The 22,195-nt window shown below is 39.6% G+C and overlaps 1 protein-coding gene across 2 annotated transcripts in view; it reads right to left on the minus strand.

Moving 5' to 3' along the window:
• Positions 1-298: 298 nt before the first annotated feature.
• MRE11 (MRE11 double strand break repair nuclease) overlaps positions 299-22,195 on the minus strand; it is a 187,855-nt gene continuing 165,958 nt past the window's right edge. The window contains exons 19-20 of one of the 2 annotated variants that reach the window (XM_075198742.1): positions 10,112-10,199; positions 299-2,851 (exon numbers count right to left, since the gene is read on the minus strand). In XM_075198742.1, coding sequence (XP_075054843.1) covers positions 2,798-2,851; positions 10,112-10,199 — 142 coding nt within the window. In that variant the 3' untranslated portion in view covers positions 299-2,797. Of the gene's footprint in view, positions 2,852-10,111; positions 10,200-17,064; positions 17,151-22,195 lie in introns of those variants that run through there. The other variant, XM_075198743.1, reaches the window with a different exon arrangement.

A 22,195-nucleotide genomic window follows, 5' to 3' on the forward strand; every position in this document is an offset into this window, starting at 1 on the left:
GTCCGATCCTCTTCTTTTTTCCGCGCCGCTGAATTTCTTCTGCCCTCTTCCGTGCTGATGTTGCCTATAGCAACCAATCAGATTCTAGCTGTCATTTTGTAGAAGGTACTAAATAAATGAAAGCTAGAATCTGATTGGTTGCTATAGGCAACATCCCCACTTTTTCAAACCCGCAGTTTAGTAAATCTAGCTCAAGGAGTGCACTGCAGGGAGAATAGACAGGTTACCAGGGCTGGAATGTGAAACATACATTACTACTTTTTTTTCTGTGCAAAGAAAACAAAAATAATGCAAGAAGTGTGAATCAAACCTTTATTATGGAAAATAGTTTAACCCTGAAACAATGTATCCCCTCAACATCTTTATTATGTAAATAAAACCTCTATTCCTAATATTAAGTCCTTCAATGTATATGGCAGCAGTGGGTCAAAACAGCATTTACTTTTACAAAAAATTACACAACAAAAGAAAATCAAAGGGAAACACACAACTTAATTTACATAACCTGTTCATGAAACAGAGTGAGTCACATATCAGTGGTCTCTGGAAGTAATACAATTATATTGAACACCTCTAAACGCAGCACTGTGGAGAGAATGCACTGCATGTTAATAACTATTCAGTAAATAATTCTATTCAAGTTGCATAGTTTATGTCGAAAAACACACCTGCCGGCCTGCATACATTGGACAACATTTATATGTGGAAAATCCTGTATCAGTATATTGTAAGGATTATCATGATCTTCACATCATGCCAGTTTAACGTGTTATCCACCTGAAGAGTCTATCAATGGTCACTAAGTACCTCAGTGACGTCAGAAATCCCTACTGAACGGATTGGCTGCAGCCTCTTGAATATCGGCTCCGCCCACAAAATGTCTGCCTCCACTGTGTGCACATGGCAGGTGCACTTTAAGAAGTTCCAGTTTAAAAGGATTATTTTCCTGACTGACGTGTTTCTTATACAATTGCTGCTTGGCGAGAAGTTATAGGATACAAGTAAAGGAGAAATGTATTATTTATGTTGACCGTCTCCAGAGTCTGCAGCATCGTCCCAAGTGATGTAACAGTGACGGGCATGTTGCAGAATCCTTTGTTGGCGACATGTGACAATGCTGATAAAGGTTTATACCAAAACATTGCTTATTCTAAAACAATGTTTTAATAAACATATTTATCCTGCTTGATGCTCTATAAAATAATCACAGCAGACTCCAACAGATTAAATCAGTATTATAAGTATCTAATGCAAATTGCTTGAGATGATGGGAAAATGAAAAATAATATTTCCACACCGGTTGTATTCCCTGATGTAGCTTGAAAGCACGTAACATCTCTGAACAAAAGATATTTAAGATTCCATGCTCAGCTGAAATAGTCACTGGCTTGGAGTGAAAATATTCTCAATCCCAACTTCACACAACATCAGAATAAAGAGTAGCTAGCAGGCTACAAAGAAGGCGGACAATTTGTGATCTGCAGTCTATTGTGGAAATAGAAGTCCCAGCATTCTGGGACTTGTGGTCCCCGCAACAGATAAAGATAAAGCAATACCTTTACATTACTAAAGGAGAACTCCACCCAGCTTTTAAATCTAGGGTTGCTTCCCAATGTAACTTTTAATACTGCCTGTTACTTACTTCTGAAGTGCTGCTCACATTCTCCACCAGGTTATTTAAAACCTCCAATTGTCTTATCTTGGTTTGTGTGATACAAAACAGGTAACAGTTTTGCAGATGCCAATCGGTAAACAAACAGGGGGCACTGACTGTAATGCTGCTGGTTTAAATTGGCCAAGCAGGACTAGTACACGGAAGATCAGTGTAAGACCAATAGAGCCTTTGGGGGACTCCGCATATCAGGTAAGCGACACTGGAGAAGCAGGAGACAGTTTGATGTAGCTCAGTTAGCTCCACCCATTACTAGAATTTACATTTTGGTGGGGTTCCATAAGATTGTAAAGTTATTATTTTTACTTCTGAGGGTTGGATAGGAGTGTGAGAAAAAAAAAACAAATTAAAGGGGATCCATAGCATCTAGGACACTAATTAAAAATAAGAGTTTTCCTAAGCTCCTTCCACTTGGAGAAGCAACGTACCTGTGAAAAATTTGGGGTGACTCTTATTCCAAGTCAATGAAGTGGTGTATAGATTGTGGAGTGAGCACGGGAAAAACATATTTTTACATTTGCAAAGAGTACTAGGCTGTTTGTCAATCATATTAGCTCAAGTTGCAGGCCCTCCCTCAAATCTGTAGTCAAATACTAAGAAGAAAGCTATGTACATTATATAGTAAATATCCTTTTATTATTTTATAACTAAGAAGAATTGGCAATGACTTTTAGAGCGGTGATTGACGTGAGTTAATCCAAGGGCCACAAGTCACCTAGCTCAGGACTAAAAGTTTAATAAAAGTATAAGGCACAATAAAAAGCTGCTACTCGCAAGCAAGCTTGTTATCACACGGACGACTCAAGTGAAAAAAAAAATTTTTTTTAGATTTATCTTTTGTTGTTTTTCTTCATTTTGGAACATACCAGTAGGATTAAATATAGCAGCACACAGTAGACATTGCTATGGCTAGGATCTGACATGCATGGCTAAATGACAGGTACAAGGTCAATACATATGGAGCCGACAGCTATCGTTGATATAGGATCTCCTGATAATAGTTCATTTTGAAGTAAAGGCTCTGACAACTCTTAACAAGATGACTATACGGACAGAAGACCGGTGCTCTTAGGCCTATTGTTACTATAGATTAACTGTGACAATGCAATGACAGCCTAATAACATCTATCGTCTATTTCTTCTGGAAGGTGCAGTACTCTTGAAAGGGTCAAATTCGTCCTAGATTGAAAAAGAAAGAAACAAATTAAATACAGTTTATTCAAGGTAAATACAAATTCTGGTTTCCAAAATCATTTTTAACATATAGATATAGGATATCATCATATACAGTAGTATATATATTTATATAATATAATATATAATTCATAAGGAATCCCCCAAATCATACAATTTCAATGTAAGTATTTTTACGGATCCAAGTGTCACAGAACCACTTCTACAACCCTCCTGAGTGCTTTATGACATAGGGTCGTCTCTTAACATGAATCAGTAAAAAAAATATTTATACTGCACTGAAGCAAAGATGGTTTGCGGATTTGCTATTACTATTATAACTTCTGATATTTTTTAAAAAAAACAGCCTTTAAAAAAAGAAGCAAATAAGCACCCGCACTTCCTGCATCTCTGAGTGTCTCTTCCTTGGATCCCTTCACCTGTGCCAGAGTGTACCCCTGAAACAATTGAGAAAATTGGGCAGCGGATCCATGTCATGCCTATCGAATCACCGCTTCATTCCACAACGTCATCTGCGCTGATGTCATTAATAACGGTTTCAGATTAGCGAACACAAAACGTTGTTGAAATAAAATGGCATTATAAAATGGTAGAGGGGAGAGGTCCAACAATGCTCCGATAGGTTCTACACATGAAGACCTTAGAGGCTCCATCTAGCAAAGGGCAAAGCGCCACTAATTCCGCAGCGCTGTACAGAGAACTCACTCACATCGGTCCCTGCCCCATTGGAGCTTACAGTCTAGATTCCCTAATACACACACACATAGACAAGGGTCAATTTAGATAGCAGCCAATTAACCTACCTGTATGTTTTTGGAGTGTGGGAGGCAACCGGAGCACCCGGAGGAAACCCACGCAAACACAGGGAGAACATACAAACTCCTCACAGATAAGGCCATGGTCAGGAATCGAACTCATGACTCCAGTGCTGTGAGGCAGAAGTGCTAACCACTACGCCACCGTGCTGCCCACCTATAATATACAGTAATATGGGGCATCCTTTTTCTTCACAGTGGACCGTAAAATTGGACATACTTCAATTGAGTGCAAGACATTGTACCAAAATCAGTAGTCCCCAGTAAGGCGCCACTGTTTCATATTTAAAATCGCAGGGTTGTTTTTTTTTACCACCAGTTTTGATTGTTATCTTTTAAATTATGTTTTGGTATAAGAATGCCCTGATTCACTCACCACCCTAATCACCAGACTATTAATGATATGTTTACTGTATATATTTACTACGGTGCATTTCCAGTTTGTTCACTTACTTCATAGTTATGTTTTTTGGACTGTGAGGTAAGCGGAGCACCCAGTGGACGCAAACATGTGGAGAACATACAAACGTCATGGGCCATAACACATAATCCTTAATAAAACAGACAAAGAGCTGCATGTGTGTCATGCTCCATGAACCAAAATTCAATCTAAGGTGGTCATTTGGTATGACCAGCCAGCTGTCACCATACACATACAGGCAGCTGTAATGTGTTTGGCTAAAGCAATGTACATGAGAATGTTCGGGTACTTAGGTTCCATGTGAATGAACAGGCTGCATTCTCATGAATATTATTCCTGTTCATGCCTCGGTGAAGCCACTAATAGTGAATTGATAGGCTGTATTATGATAAACATATCCTAACCCATTATGTATAGGAAAATGGTGCTTTGTAAAACAAGTAAACTAATGTCATTTATGATATTAGAATAAATTTCTATTCTCTCTGTGAAGGCATGAACATGATAAATGCAGAGCACTATAAGGTTATAGCTATGGAAATTCAATGCTGAAAACAGGGCTGCTGTGTATGAAACAAGGCTAAAGACCGCCCTTACGGCTGGCACAGCAATATTTATTCAAAAACTCTTAAAGTGCACCCATGGCTTTGCTTAAACACTGTGGGGCGATGCATTTGTGGGCTGAACCAATATTCTTGAGAATGCAACCAATCAATTCACATGAATTCTCTCTGATATATTGGTACAATCCTTAGACCCTACTAGAGTGCCACTGAAACTGTCTCCTCCCTCTCATTTACATACTGGAGCCAGTGGCATAAAAACAGAGAGACAGATTAAGAATAAGTTTAACTAGAAGAAGCCACTTTATTAAGTTTCTGTGCACCAAACACCAACATAACTTCACTGGGGAATGCCTCAATTATCTTAGGATATTTAAGGGTCAAAGACAACTCAGCTAGGTCTCATGTGGGAATTGTTGATGACTTATAATGACCTAATGTTAGCTTGAATATCAGGAAGTACTGGATCACAACTAAATACATCTAGTACCAATAATGTAATAAAAAAACAAAATCACACACATTAACAACAACATTGGCTGTTATGCAAAGTCCTGCAGAGTGGACATGGCCCCAAACCCCCAACCTAAAGATGGGTACACACTACTGAAATTAACTTCAGATGCGATTTCTGTAATGATTTTACCAGCAACTGAAAGTCCCGATGAGCATGCAATTTCATGCGTACACACCTACACAATATAGCTACGGATCTGTGCTCTCCATCTCTCATAACCATCTGCTGAAAAGATTGTGACTCTGCACTCTACAGATATCTGCCTACACTGCTGGTCCTGAGTGTATACACACTTCCACGACTTTGTTCCATCGTTGATCATGATTTTTAGGTAGTTTATAAAACCAATTCAACAGATGTGATGTGTTTTGGTATGATAAAACATGATCTTTGAAGCGTGCACACTCTTGTAATATCTGACCAAATGGTTGTTTATCGTGTGATCGGCACAGTAATTGCATTAGTGTGTACCCAGTCTAACTTCCTTTACTCCCACTTTAAGCATTTGTGCACACAAGAGCTCAGCTCCTGTGTTGCTGGCAGTATTATCAGGAAATTAAACCTAAAATCACCCAGTGAATAGAAGACAGAGGCCTACATATACCTATAAACTAGACCTATCACACAGGGTGTTAAAATATAATTTATTATTAAATAAAAACAATTCACTACACATCATAGTAGCCTTCCTCGCTTGTTCAAGACATGCTTATAATTTTACTTCCTTTATAAATTACATTTTAATCAATAATGCCAGAGGCTTCAGTATTAAAATACGATTTGCCTAACAACCATTTCAGAACTGTGCGTGTAACAATCAGACCGCCATCCACTGGCCGGAGAAAAAGGGAATTCATTATCAACACACAGAGGGGGATTTTCAAGGTGACGTAGTCAGGCTGTGGAATTCCGTACCCAGAGAGGTGATGATTCACTAAATGGATTTTATAATGGATTGGATGTTTCTCTTACAATAAATGTTATATGTACTGTTAAGTAGCACAGCAGTGTGCCTGATCCAGGGAATCATTCTGATTGTGTCAGGAAAAAATATTTTAGCTCTGGGAAAAAAAACGGGGCGCCGACTGATTGCGTTGTGGCGTCTTCTAAATCAAAACATTCTAAATCTCCTTTTTTTTCAGCTGCACTAGTTGTATGAACCTATGCAAGATTCGGAAGCCTTAAAATAATTTAAAACAATTACTGTATGTATATAAAAAAGATAAGATTGTATGGGACCTGCTACCATTTTAAGGTGGTTTGCTTTTGCTAACAAGATATAATCCTTTTACAAATAACACGTTTAACTAAATTCCGTTGACTAAATATGTTATTTTACCTATCAACCTTTATTTAGGGGTATAGGCTGACCAACCGGTGCCCCACTCACTACACTCATAAAGAAAAACTCAGAGACAAGTTTTTGGCAAAATATATTCCGGTCACAGCTTTATTAAACATGCTTGTATTTGGCAGACAAGCGGTGTGCAAGGCTACTAAAATTTACCAAAGCCTAGCTCACCGCTTTTCCGCCAAGCAAGGTCCTCATGACCCTGTCCATGGGGACCGAAGCCCCCCCAACCGCTGTGACCTCCTGTAACAGCTACCTCTTAAGAGCCTCTTGCATGGTATTGTTAAACAAATCCAGCGCCACATCTGAAAGGTGCACCCCATCTCTCCTATAAAAACCCGCACATGTAACCCCTATCTATTTGTGCTGGATACAGGTGCCACCATTGAAGGTAATAAATTTGGCAACAGAAGAGTTCACTTTCTTTCTTGCCCTATCGATTCCTATCCTTGCTCTTGCACCCTGCCATGATAATCGTGGTATGATACTTTAACACGAAATGTCCACCTGTCCCAAACGGTCCCACATCCATTTTAGGTCCTGCTGAATTTCCCTAATCAAATAGAGGGACTTCACCTTCTCCAAGTCATTTCCATCAAGATGTACCAATATCACGTCAGGGGACCTCGTCTCCTCTTGAGCCTACATCAATACCCCTCTCAACTCCGCCCACTTTATACCTCTCTTGCTCAGCTATGTAACTTTCCCTGCTTCGCATGGCAAACCTAGCTGCTGTCCATATGATCGAGCAGATGCCCACTTTTCTGCCCAATATATATAGGAGTGCACAACGATCCACACTTCTCAACTCCTGCTCCCAATGTATCTCCTTCTAATTCCATACCAGTCAATACTGTATGATACCAATCCTTATCTGGCACAGACCTCAATGTATCTCCTTCTAATTCCATACCAGTCACTACAGTATGATACCACCTCTTATCCAGCACAGATCTCCCAACGTATCTGCTGCTCATTCCCTACCAGTCACTACTCTAGGATACCACCTCTCATACAGCACAGAGCTCCCAACGTATCTGCTTCTCATTCCCTACCAGTCACTACTCTATGATACCACCTCTCATACTGCACAGAGCTCCCAACGTATCTGCTTCTCATTCCATACCAGTCACTACTCTATGATACCACCTCTCATACAGCACAGAGTTCCCAACGTATCTGCTTCTCATTCCTTACCAGTCAGTACTCTATGATACCACCTCTCATACAGCACAGAGCTCCCAACATATCTGCTTCTCATTCCTTACCAGTCACTACTCTATGATACCACCTCTCATACAGCACAGAGCTCCCAACGTATCTGCTTCTCATTCCCTACCAGTCAGTACTCTATGATACCACCTCTCATACAGCACAGAGCTCCCAACATATCTGCTTCTCATTCCTTACCAGTCAGTACTCTATGATACCACCTCTCATACAGCACAGAGCTCCCAACGTATCTGCTTCTCATTCCTTACCAGTCAGTACTCTATGATACCACCTCTCATACAGCACAGAGCTCCCAACGTATCTGCTTCTCATTCCCTACAAGTCACTACTCTATGATACTACCTCTTATCCAGCACAGACCTCACTGTTTGTCTACTTCCTACCAGTATGTATGATAGAACCTTCATCCGGCCTGGTGAGAGTGATGATGGGTATATACATTACTAAACATTTTATAAATTGTCAAAATAAAAATAAGTGTCATAATCAGAAAATGGTCCCCCAGAGGACTAAAAGACACACCACTGTTCTAAGGCTAGCTGGTGTTAGCAAATATACCCAGTGAGGCTATCTGATACATACGGGGGTCCTTTAGTCCTCTTGATGACTGATTTTTCTATGATTTCACTTTTACACAAATCAGGAGCACCCTAGACACACTGTTTGGCTGTTGTGGGATCTCCCCACCGCTTCTTGTCCAGAGTATTTCACCGGCTTGGTTCCTTGGTGCATTGCGCTTTCACTGACGCTGCTTATACAGGTCTCGGCATCAAGCACACAAGAATATTTATTCTCTCCAGGGCTGCAACAGTATTTTGTTAATCTCTCCTGACTCTAGCGAGCATATCACTTTAATGAACTGCGGTTCTATATTCCAGCACTATATATTTTAGTAAATGAAACTGATAAGAGTCTGCAGCTGTAGAATGACTCAGTGGCCAAGATAACTTCTCACCTCACACTGAGCCTTCCCGACTTAATTAGTCTTGGTGCACTCTGAATTATGGCTCGCAGCTTTGAAGTAGACTATTACTGCTTCCCGAGACTGCAGCGACCTTTAAAGCAGCGTTCCTTTGAAATATATATATCTATTTTATTTTTTATATGAATCTATTTTTTTTTTATCAATTTGCCAGAAATATCTCCTTTGATCATATTAGATAGGTTTATAATGCTTGGCCGCCTCTCACTTTTAATTGCCATGTCTTTCTTAGGTGGATAATCCATGCGCGGTTCTTCTAAAGTGGATCTGTTTGTCATACACAAACCTACACTCGCGTTTCTCGATTTGAAACAAGAGTTTGTGTGGATGACTGTGTTGAAAAGTAACCTGTGTAGTTGAAATTGCTTTTTATAATAAGCGCTAAAATAAATATTGCACACCAAACATTGATTTGATTTATAATACTCATCTGTTCATTCACTTTGCAACTTATATAAAAATAAACTATTAACACCTCTATCTTTGAAAGCATTCTTACTTTGCAGCATTATTTCACACCTGCCTAAAACTTTTGCACAGTAATATATATGTATATGTACATACACATATATATATATATATATATATATAACACCCACACACTCACGCATACATGATGTATATAAGCAGACAGCAGACATTAATAACCATTACTTTCCACTTTGGTTATCAGAACATTATTGACAACAGAATTTTGGATAAAATATCTTAATCCTGTATGTGCACAACAAACAAAAATCACCTCTTCAAAGGACAAGTTGTTCCCCACAGAATATTATCTAATTAGTGTTAATAAAATATATTTTGTTTGTTCCTGGAATTTAAGGGGCGTATTCAATTGTCAGCGTTAACGCTGCAAAACGAGCGCTCGAAAAATATTACCGTTTATACGGTAATATTGCGCGCGAAAACCGTTAATACGGTAGTTTACTCGCGGAATTTCAGCTCGCCGCTCAGGGAGCGGCGATCTGAAATTACGCGGGTAATCACCGTATTAACGGTAAGATTTTCCGAGCGCTCGTTTGTTAGCGTTAACGCTAACAATTGAATACGCCCCTATGAATCACTGTGAAGTCTGACTGCAATAAAAATAATTTACTTCTTCCCTTGTAACTGCTCTATATAAGGATTGCACATTGAGCCGATTGTCTGTAATCACTATATCATCATCATCGTTTGTTTGTATGGCGCCACAGATTCATGGTAATTGACACAAATGACATACAAGAAAATAGTAATCATCATTACAGTATAATAGGGGAGTAATAAATGCATGGATGCAATTAACAGAACAAATCGCAGGGCAAACAGAAAATTCTGCATCAGACGTCATTTTGTACGTTATAATAGCAGAGTATCTCACCTCATCATCATCATCATCGATAAAAAAAGCTCCTCGTGAGGTCTGGCTCTGCGAGGTCTTGCTGTAGCTGGATGATGTACTGGAAGCTCTGTATATAGAAAAAACAATGTAGGCGACATTACAGGACATCTTACAAATCACTATAGAATTTCTTCAATTGCTTTATATTGATTATTCAACAGCTGTGTGAATTATCATATATATATATATATATATATATATATATATATATATATATATATATATGATCGAGAGAACATTAAAACATATATTTTACATTAGTAATATAGTAAAAACAAGTTGCTCTGGTGTTTATTCTGGCTAAATAGAATATACAATCTGTGAAACTAAAGAAGGTTAGTTGTTCTGGGGCACTCCATGAGAAGATGAACCTGAACCATTGTTTTTTTTCACAATCATTATCAAGGTTCAATTATTTTGTTAGTAAATACCTCAAATTTAATTCTCCAAAACAATTTTTCAGTTACATTTATTCTTAAATCATGGTAGAAATTCATATGTTGGTAGCTGTCTACTGAAATTTTGTTTCCAAAGTTGCCCCCATTACATATGTATCAGCTGTTTATGTTCTGTAAGTTCTTAGAGTGTCTGGATGCTATTTAAAGTGTTTACTGAGAATTTGTTTGAAAAGGCAAGTTTATGTCTAGTATTTAACTTGCAAAACCAGAGTGCATTAAATGTCCCACCTGTGACAAAAACATACAAAAGTTTTTGTAGTAAGATAATGGTTTTGAGGTTAGGTGTACAGTTGCATTTGCTTAAGTTCATTACTTCTAAAAATCATTAATTGAATTACTACAGTTGCATTATCGTGATTTTAACCTTTTTAAAACTGTCCCACCCGTGACAAATTATACACCAAGACTGGCGATGTTCCAGTCAAACTTTCCAAGTTCTATAAGTTGCGTCTCAAACATGCTATGCTTACATATGAAATGCCACACAACGTTTGAGGGTGTAAGTATCATGCAAACTTCGTGTACATTATCGAAGCAAACTTACTGGGTTTAATCTTGTATAAATATCACATGTAAATAAATGGATCAAATTCTACCATACATTAAAGTATTGACATGGATAAGACAAGAATATGCAAACACAAATGGGAGGTTCAAAAACATGTCCAAATGCTGTTTTATGTAAGGATTTAAATAAAAGTTAATATTTTTTGGTATGACATTGTCTGCACTATCTTTTCTAGTAGGTGTTAAAAGTTAATATAATTTATGCTTTATAAAAAAAAAAAAGTAGTAGTGCTATGTTGTTTAACGGAGGGGGGACCCAAACCAGTATCTTGCCTAGGGCCCCATGAGGTCTAAATCCAGCTATGGACAATGGTACTTCTTTGCCACATCCCATGGCAAGGTAATGGTTGATGCGATAGGGAGTCACAGTGAAACGCGCTGTGTGGAGCAGAGTAAAACAGCGCAGATTTCAGGTTGAGAATTCTAAAGACGCTGTTTCAGCAGCGCGTTCATCAGTGAAACATGTTGAAATCGTATGAATCACTTCTGAAGAGATTGAAGAAAACAATAAAATGCTAGATCAAAGATGGAAAGCTGTAATTGGTATTGCTGGGTTACAGTCACTACCCTATCTGCAGGGCTATGGCAGACTGCCTTTGATTATTGGGCACACTTTTCAGTCTGAGCAGCAACATATTCAAAGTTTTCAAACTGCGAATCTTCCCAGTGTACTCTGATGCTGAACCTGACAGTCCTGAAGATCATGCTTCCCGACTGGAAGTTATTGAAACACAGCCACTTGAAGTAGCCAATGTAACAGCAGGGACATTTTTGCGGGTACAGTTCAAAACATCTTCCAGAAAGACTGCTCTCTGCAGATATGACGGCACTGCACAGAGCTCCTGTGAAGACGACGGTTCAGTGAAAATAATGTTTTTTTTAAGGTTATTGGAGGAAAATGGAAAACTGCTCAAAACAAATGAAAATCACATTAATTTTGTACATTTTGATCAGATTCTTGCAGTGTTACTTACACCAGTTCTTAAAAAAGTGAGGCTGGATTTTTTTTATGAGCTTTCTGTTATGGTAGATGGGTTTGAACTGGCTTAAAAGTGGAATATAAAAACAAAAAATAAAATGTATTTAAAACAATAAAATTTGTAATAAAATTAACATGTTAAATGACAAAAAATTATAACGGAGCAATAGAAGTGCACTGTTTTTGTTTTACATACATAAAATGGGTGTTGCTGAGAATTATTTTGCACTGTTTCCCACCTGTGACACATAGTTGTCCCACCCGTTTTTGCATAAAACTAATACTTTCTTCCTGATTTTTTTTTGTGACAAATTCTACACCAAGTCCTTACTTCACAATGGGTAAATTATAATTTTTATCCCACCTGTATATTCACAGAGATTGTATAAAATTGCTAGCTATGTGAGAAGGTATGTCTATTATCTGTCCCACCGGTGACGCAAGTTTGAAAATCAGTAACGTCATAACTAACAGTGCAAAAAAAGAGTTACCATACACATCTTATAACACCATGCACAATGTATGTAAGCTACCATAATAATGTAAATATTCTTCAGAATATGAAGGAGAGGACTTACTCTCTCTCATATTATGACTTCCCCAGAGGACAACCAAGCGCTCTGAAGCACTAGGTTGCTCCTTAGAGACTTCCCTTCCACTCCAAACATTGCAGCATGCACCAGTAACAGGTGCGCTGCACCAGTTCACCGCTGCTCTGCAAACATGTCCTCGGGTGGGACAGCAGGACAGAGTCCTTAAATCGGGACAGTTGGGAGATATTTGTATTGTGTATGACCTCTAAAAACCAGAGGTTGATCGGGATCTATCTGATGTCAGTACGGGCCAGACTGTAATTGTGGTCATCATCATCAAATTCCGTATGGCTACTGGCCAGACGATATCTGCCTCTAATCATGTATGTGGTGAAAATGAAACAGCGCTAATGATGCCCCAGCGGATCCAGGCATTCCGAACAAATAACTAAATCTTTTAGATTTGCCCATCTATGTATGAACAGAATGTAAAAGAGAACAAAAGAAAATGCCCAAAAGAATTCTGGCGCTGAAGAACCGTGGATTCTGGACACAAAAGGTGATTTCGGCTCTCGCAGCTGTGAAGAACCTGTGAGTTCTTATGTGAATCAATATAAATCTGAATAGAAACCACAGCGCTGAGAGCAGCACTCACTCAATCGTGATTAAATCTGTGAAACTAAATGATAAAAAAAAACACATTTAATGGAAAGAAAATATATAAACACATTAAAAATGAACAGTATAAAATCACATAATTTCCCTTGATCAGTGCACTGATTTAAATGCCACTTATAAAAAACATCCAAACCACAACAAAGGATGATCTCCTTCGTTTTTCTTTTTAGAAGGTTTGATAAATCTACTACTGTATCTGATTTTAAAGTACTACGCATCTTTCCTAAACAAAACAAAGCTTTTTACTCTGAACTTGTTTATTTTCATCACTATATATATCAGTATAATTTAAAATTTCTGCTTAGACGGAAAAACATACTATGGTAATATTTCCTACAGATATTATCTTTGCAACTCTGTATTCTGCCTCCATTTCCTCGAAAAGTACAGATCAAGCGTATCTAATCCTCGATCAACATAAAGCTTCTGGTACAATGCCAGCTTGATCTATGATGAGCTCACTGCATACAAGGATATCACTGAATTAGAATCTTGTTTAGGTAGATGCAATTCCCATACAATATAGAAATGAATATTCACAGGCACATAGTTGTCATGATATTAGCAGACCAGGATAACTGCACACACTTCCGGTAGAAGAATCAATTTCTTCAATAAATTGTATTGTAAAGGTCTACATATATGGTTTATAAGAACAAACATGTGCACCTAATAATTTCCTAACACTTAACTACATCTTTGCATACAATCATTGTCAATCAGGAAGAATCAATTACAATAAGATAATATTTTATAAATTATCACTAATCTAACAGGCATGCCTTGTTATGAATCTAGAGTTTGTTTCAATACCTTGGTGTACCAGAAAATTCAACTAAATATACAATCTCAATTTAAAGGATATAAGGCACTTTAATTTTACTCAGTTCCACACTAAGCTCTGACTAGCAGATTGGTGGGATCCCAATGCAGACACCAACATGTTTAATACCCCAGTAAAGGTTGCTTACATAATTTGGGAGGGTCGGAGGAGTTATACTAGACTGCTCTAACCAAAAGTATGATATACATCATTACCAATCTCATTTGTTGGACAACTCATACTTTTAATTACTGCATACAAAAATTCCAAATTTATGTTATGGCTAAGGAATGATAATAGCCCTGCTGACTGATGGGAAGACTTTGGGTGGATAACATCTTTGTCTCAAGTCTGGTGCTCTAGTTTAAACAGAAAAAAACCTGGAAAACAAGAGAGGGTGAAATTTTATAGAGATCATTATGATCTCAAAAACTACTTCACCAGAATGAGAACAAATAATGTATTTATTCAGATAAACATGTTCAAAAAACAATGGGAACAGATGGGGAGATTTTCATGTTACACGTCATAGGAAATATACGTAAATATACGTAAATAGGCCACCGCTAAAGGAGAATAGACTTCTGGGTAATGCTTTACTCACGAAGTTCTAATTTCAGACAGCCTGTTTCACTCGTGGTGGAGGATGTATTGTTTTGCATAATACCATTTAAATGTCACCTATAATTCTAACCTGAAGAATCTATCCTGCACTAAGGGTGCAAAACCGGGTTTTGAAACAGGCTTGCTATTTGAATGTCCTGTAGCAGTACATATAATAATCTAAAAAAACCTTTTTGACATTGACTCAAAGGGCTGCCATGTAAATGGACTAAACCAGAATTCTATTCTCCATTTGGAGTAGCATCCACAACGATGTTAGTTGAGTTTCATCCCCTAAACATTGCAATTAGGCAAATATATCTGCAAGCAAAATGAACTTGGTCAGAAAGCACCTAAAACACATTATCTGGCTGGGAACCTACATTCTTTCAGTCAAAAGCCCAGCTTACAAGTACATACAGCTAGATCTTGGCCATTATTATTTCATGGGAAAATACCCTGGAAAACTCTGTGCCAAAAACTTGCTGCAGACATAATTGGAATTGCACCGGAAAAACTGACCTATATTCAGGTGTGGTATTTCTAAAAATGCTGCAGAGGTTCTCTAAAAATGTTACAAAAGAGGTAAAATTGCTACTTTTGCTACTATTAAAAAGGCTAATATGTATGCTAAACCTAAAATCACTACTATTATTTTCATAGATTTGTAAGGCACCACAGTGCTCTGCAGCCCCATACAGTAGGGAAAACAGGACATACATAAAGCAGTGACATACAAGGTAGACAAAATAAATGTCAGGTATTTTATTTTTACCCAAAATACATAAATCACTTATCAATCCGCCAAGACGACTGATTGTGTCAGGTATAGGGTCCATTACCACAAACTTGTCAGAATATATTGATTCATATCTCCAACCATTAGTTGCTACACAAAAAAGTTACCTACGGGACACAGCCCAAGTCCTCAATTTACTCAACAACATAGAGTGGAAAGACAATTATATCATGATGACATGCGATGTCACATCGCTTTATACTGCAATCCAACATGATAAAGGCTGTTCCCATGTAGAGAACATCTTGAGAAGTGAATCAGAACTTGAGACTCAACAGATCGATTTCTTGGTGGAGGCCATTAGATTTATTCCAGACCATAACTATTTTTGGTCTGAGGGAGTATGCTACAGACAGGTTTGTGGGACCGCGATGGGAACAAAGTTTGCCCCGAGTTACACAAACCTGTTTGTAGCACACTGGGAGAACTCTATCATCTGGGACAATAAGCTGTTCCTTGTGAAAATCTTATGGCGCAGGTGTATAGATGATGTGGAAGGGCGATGTTGACACCTTCACAGCATTCACCAATCACGAAGTACATCTCAGGTTCACCACCTCAATCAGTAAGGAGAAGGTGACCTAAAGATAACTATTAAGAACAATAGACTCAGTACTAAAACTTTAATGAAAGATATGGATTGCAGCAACCACATACTAGCTAACAGCAACCACCGCCTGCAGTGGATAAAAAATATACCTAGAGGCCAGTTTTTTAGGCTATGGAGAAATTGCTCAAATATTGTGGATTTTGAAGTACAAACATCTCCCCTTAATAGTAAGTTTGCAGAAAAAGGATATGACCCAATAATGAAGAAAGATGTCATTAAAAAAGAAAGGGAAGTTGATAGGACATCTCCTAACAATGAAGAAAGATATTTAAACAATACACAAGAAGACAACAACATAATATTTATCACTAACTATACTGTACACTAAAAGAAAATCAGTAATGTTATATCAAAATACTGGCCAATCTTACAGAAGGACGAAAAACTTAATGGAATGATCCCTGCTAATCCCAAAATAATATTAAAAAAATCAAGGAATCTCAAAAATAGTTTGGTGCAGAGGGCCATACTGCTTGTAAATATACATGAGTGCCTTGACTTTACTTTATTTACACCATATGTATCCCTAATATCATCCTCTATCATTTTAGGTCTCAGAAAATATCACAATGAAATACATCTAGAGGTTTACTGTTACCAAGTAATAGACCAACTATCACCAAGCAATGGTGGATTGATAGATTAGACATAAGGCAATTTTATACCTTGAGAATGGACTAGGATTTTCCATACATAAAAGGAAAATATTTTCGGCTTTATAATGTGATGTTTTATATGACCGCATTTATTGTCATGAAAATGAGCTTCTTAGACATTACTACCAGACTGTTTACATGCAAGGACTAACAAATTGATTTGTTACAAATTATCTGATTTATAATACATCCATTATCACAAAGTGAGCCCTCTTTGATAATACCGTCCACTTTTATGGTGATCCAATCAGAGACAGAGGAGGATTATTTTAACCCCAAGAACTCACACCAACATATCCCTTAAGAAGCCTCCTGTATCGAGGTGAAACGCGTTGGTTCTTGATTACATTACATCATCAGAATAAGAAACTGCTGTATTAGGGGCAGCTTGTACTTTCAGTGCCACAAGACAAACTCCGCGTTCAACAACAGCGCCTGTCTGCCGAATCAGACACACTTCTTACTGCGCATGTGCAGCACCACTCGACACAGCTAGGAGCTTTCCCAAACAGTGAGGGACATCTGCAATCAGTGCCCCCGCTCGCAAGGGGAGGTATGAGAACCATCCAGGAGGGAATTTATGCGTCAAGCTCACAGCGAGTATGCAGGTCAAGCATCACATTTGGACTCCTAGATAGTTTGTGAATATGGTATACGCTCAAAATTGAGATCATTTATTAGATTCTTCGTATTCACAGTTTTGTATGCATGCAATTTGTATTTTGTACATTTGAGATCTGACCAGAACATATCTTATTGACCAATATAGTGAATACACATTGTATTTACATTTATATTGGCTTTTCATACCAACATTTAATGATAAGTAGAGCGCCATGGGACATTATTAGCCACATTCCTATCCCGAGGATAAGAATACTATCTGTCCCCCACAGGCAGCACCAATATCATTCATTCTCTAGATCTTCTAATGTAGGACACCCTAGGTCTTCTCTCTGCAGAAAGCAGTGAAATATTTGCATGGTAGGTGTCAGTCTATATATAGTATAAAAACATTTTTACAAATACTGTGTTATGAATGGTGGATTTGTTTAATCTTAAAACATATTATAGCATCATTATGTTTCCAAAAGAATCTGTGTCAATCTATTGCAACAATGTTTCTTTTAATAAGCAATGATTTGCAATCACAGCATCAAAGTGACATCAAATGTTACTATAGACATCTTCTATTATTGTCCCAGTGTTTATTAGTGCCCTACGTTAGATATAGTTTAGCAGTGTTGGTAGATTTTTTTGGGGGATAACTAACCTTAGGTAAAGAGGCAATTAACTTAATATTTAAATCTATATATGAAAACATTATATTCAAGGTTTTTGCTTCGGGCAGCCGACTGGTGTAAGTAGCAATCTAATTAAGATAATACAATGGTCTTAGGAACAGGTGTCAGGTTGATGGCACAACATGCTTTAAAAGGAATATACTTGCTTTGATCTGGATAGACGCTAAGGGTAAGTTGCAAACATCATCATCACCATTTACTTATATTGCGCCACCAATTCCGCAGCGCTGTACAGAGAATATCTGTCAATCACATCAGTCCCTCATAACTAATAGCTATTATAACATGATGATAATGTGATACCGCAGTTAAGATAATGTTATAACTCTAGAGAGTAGGTGGTATATTGAGGTCATGAGATGTTACACGAGTGAATTATAAAACATTTTGAGGTATAGTTTGGATCAGTGAACAAGCCGTCATATTTGCATATACTAAAGTCTAATTGTACACCTTAAGGTACCTGCACCACTGCATCTAAACCTTATGAACATAATATAGATAAGAGTCCATATTGAAGTTTATCAGCTGCAAAATAATTATTCATCTACAGATCAAAGCATTAAATATGTAGTCTTCTTTGTTGTGGATTAAGCAACAACTGCAACTCTGCCTAATGCACCACTATTAATATGATCAGGTATGCTCCCTCTCTTGTATTTCCTATTAATGCTTTTGAAAATATGACATGACTGTAAAATGATTGATTTACGGCAATGCCAGTGTTAACTTGCTTACTGAAGGATCATTAGGAAGCAATTCTAGCAATTGCATAGATCAATCAAACATAATTCGAATTGCGCTTTGTTTTATTATGTGGCAATGCAGTGATGTAGGACTTGTACTGCATATTATAAGATTAACAGTGCGTAATCAAGACGGAGCAGCATCGATTAATTAATCACAAACAGGGCGGTGCTGTACAAGTGATCTATGCAGTCTACAAACACGTGCGGGCCACAGATATTTGCAGCATGTGTAATATGTATATCTTAGACATAACGATAAAACTGTTATTGCATAAAAATCATGAATTTAGAACATGTACCATATACTTTACAGTACTCTTATTAAGAATTGTTCCATATACTATAACATACTTGTCAACTCTCCTGGAATGTCCGGACTACTCCCGAAATCGGATCGGTTTCCCGGACTCCCAGGAGAGCAGGCAAGTCTCCCGCATCCGGCAAACATCTGGCCAAAATAATGTGATTTGCGGTGAATCGCGTCATTTTGGCCCCGCCCCCAAACATAATTTTCGACGAGGGGGGCAGGGCCAAAATGATTCAATTGACAGCGCCCCGCACCCTAGTCACGTCACCTGTCCGGGATCTCCCGGACTTCAGTGCCTAAAAGTAGGCAAGTATGTACTATAATTGTTTTATCAAGAGCAAAATCATGCAATGAACTGATTAGTTGAATTGACTCCTGCTGACAGAGCATGAGTTTGAAGCTAAAAAGCTGTATAGAGAATTATATTATAATACTTTAAATGAACAAAAAAGTTACTGAAATAAGCAGTTTTTATTATAATACATTAATTGATGTTCGTGATTTGTTAGTGTTTAGAGTACTTTTGGTACTGTAACTATTACACTGCATTTTAATAGTTTCCAGGTCATGGAAGTGGATGGGTTAATTGAATAAAGGGCCGTGTACCATAAAAGGGCTCACTGCAATGCGGGATGCCTTAACCCTGACGAAATGACAAAGATGAAATGCGTCGGGAGGCCCCCCGTATTGCAGACTTTGTCATTTAACCAGAAGACAGATTCACTCTCCATTCACCGCGGGATGACTCAGAGTGCCCAGGGATTGAGGGTACATATCCTATCACTGTCAATAGCAGCATTTGTTGAGATAAGATCATTTTAAACCTCCATTGATGCACATGTTTTTAACATGTATACCATTAGAAAATGACACAAATTACTACACTATGAAGTGCTGCTTATACTGTCATTTTCGGGTGGTGTTTAGTGTGAGAGAGGCCATTAAGCCGAAGGAGGTTAAAAGCATGTGTTGTGAGCTGACAATGTTGCTTACCATTAATGGGTTAAGCCTTGATGGAATCAGCCAATTTGGATGAGGTGGGAGTGGTCATGGAAAGAATATATCCAGCAGTGGAGGAGGAGAGAGCTTCCTGTTTCCTGGATCCGGATACCGAGCAGCAGCAGCAGGCTTAGTATCTTTCTCCTCTGTTGTATTTATCTGTGTCATTCTTTTTTCCTTTTCCTCCCTTGTTTCTTTCCTGCTCCTGCTTACTTGTCCTGTCCTCTCCTTGTTCCCTCCCCTGCCATGGCCTCCTCACGTCCCCGTCGCTCCAGGTCCATCCCTGCCAGATTCTCCTCCTCCCCGTCCCCTACACTCGGGGCAGTTGCCTCTGATTCCCCCCTCTGCTTGTCCGTGTCCTCCCCCCCTCTTCCCCCGCCAGTCTCTATTCCAGCTCCGGGTCTGTCCAGCAGGTCCATGCGGGGGGCGGAGCGCCACTCTGGCCGACGTGTACGTGACTCGGCCGCCGCGAGAGGATCTCGCGGGGCTGGGCCGGGTCACGTGAGGAGAGCTAGGGCTCCGGAGCGGGCGGCTAGTGGGCGGCATAGTCAGGCAGTCACAGCGCGGGGAAGGGGATCTCCTTCCCCTGTTCCCGCGGCTGTAGGGCTGCCCCGGCACTCAGCAGGCACCCCCCCTCCCCCTGTATTACTTGTTCCAGGCGGTCAGAGAGCTTCTTTTCCCAGCAGTGGGGTGGCGGTTAGTTTTTCCCCTGGGCTCAGGGGGTCGTTTCACCAGCAGGCTCCTGCCTCTGGTCCTCAGTCTAGTCGGGCGCAGGGTGTGTCAGACGTAGCGGGCAGCTGGCCTTTCCCTCCGCCGCTGCTCAATCAGCCTGGGTCAGTTGGTCCGGCCACCTATGGGTCCTTGCCATACCCCCCCCCAGGGAGTACAGTACTATACCAGAGAGAAGCAGTAGTTGGTTGGCCCCCTACCCATCTTTATCCGTCCAGTACACGCACTCTTTTTCTAGACCTTCCTTCTATAATAAGGCTGTTGTTTCTGGTAAGGATTCCCAGCCCCCCCGCCACTTTGTTAGAACGGCAGGGGGACAGTAGCCGGGGTCTCCCTCCGCCCGCTGGTTTCAGGAGTCATCTCGGGGGGGCACCCTCGGAGGTTGCCCCAGCGGGGGTCCTGCCTCAGACTCGGTATGATTTGCCCTCCGCAAACACTATCGTATTCTCTCATCCCGTTTCGCAGGCGCAGTTGTCTTCAACGGCAGCAGCGTCAGATGAAGGAGGGCCAGCACGTCTCGAGCAGTGTGGGTAAGAGTTGGAGCGTGCAGTGACGCAGCAAGGTGCCCAGCAGATCGGAGCGGACGATGAAGGAACAACAGGAGCGGTTCGACTTGAGGCACAGGGAACGGCTGGTGAGTATGAGGTTTCCACTGTATGTAATTCTCCTTTGTCTAGTCCTACCATTGCAACCACGAGTGAGGAGTCCACCTCATCTTCTCCTAGACAGGGGCAGCGCAAGCTAATTAAGATACTTAACGATCATTTTGGAGGTAGTAAGAGGAAACATAGGGACCGGTTAGGAGCAGCTTCCCCAGCGCCGTCAGGTGGCCCGCTTGTTAAGTGTGAGAACACGGCACTGATGATAGGGATTAGGCGTAGCGTAAGGGATAAGATCAAGCGGGGCTACTATGTGGATATATTTGAGTTTACAAAGGACACGGATAGAGAGTTGGCGGCAGCATGTGCACAGGGGGGAGTTGGTGAGGACGTTTATAGAAATTTTTCGAACTGGTTAACGGGGTATTGTGTTTTTTCAGCCTGTTATTTGGAAACTAGACCGGACGCGATTATAGATGTCTGGAAGTATCTCCATTTGATTAATGAGATGCATAGTTGTGAGCGTCCAGGGACCTGGAGGTTGTATGATAAACTGTTCCGCGAGAAGGTGCATGGCCAACGTTATATGCCCCTGGCCTATAAAGATGTTGAAATTTGGATGAGATTGAATAGAGCCCAAATGGGGGGGGGGTGCACATGGGTTACGGCC

The sequence above is a fragment of the Mixophyes fleayi genome, chromosome 2, assembly GCF_038048845.1.
Source record: "Mixophyes fleayi isolate aMixFle1 chromosome 2, aMixFle1.hap1, whole genome shotgun sequence".
Taxonomy (NCBI): Eukaryota; Metazoa; Chordata; class Amphibia; order Anura; family Limnodynastidae; genus Mixophyes; species Mixophyes fleayi.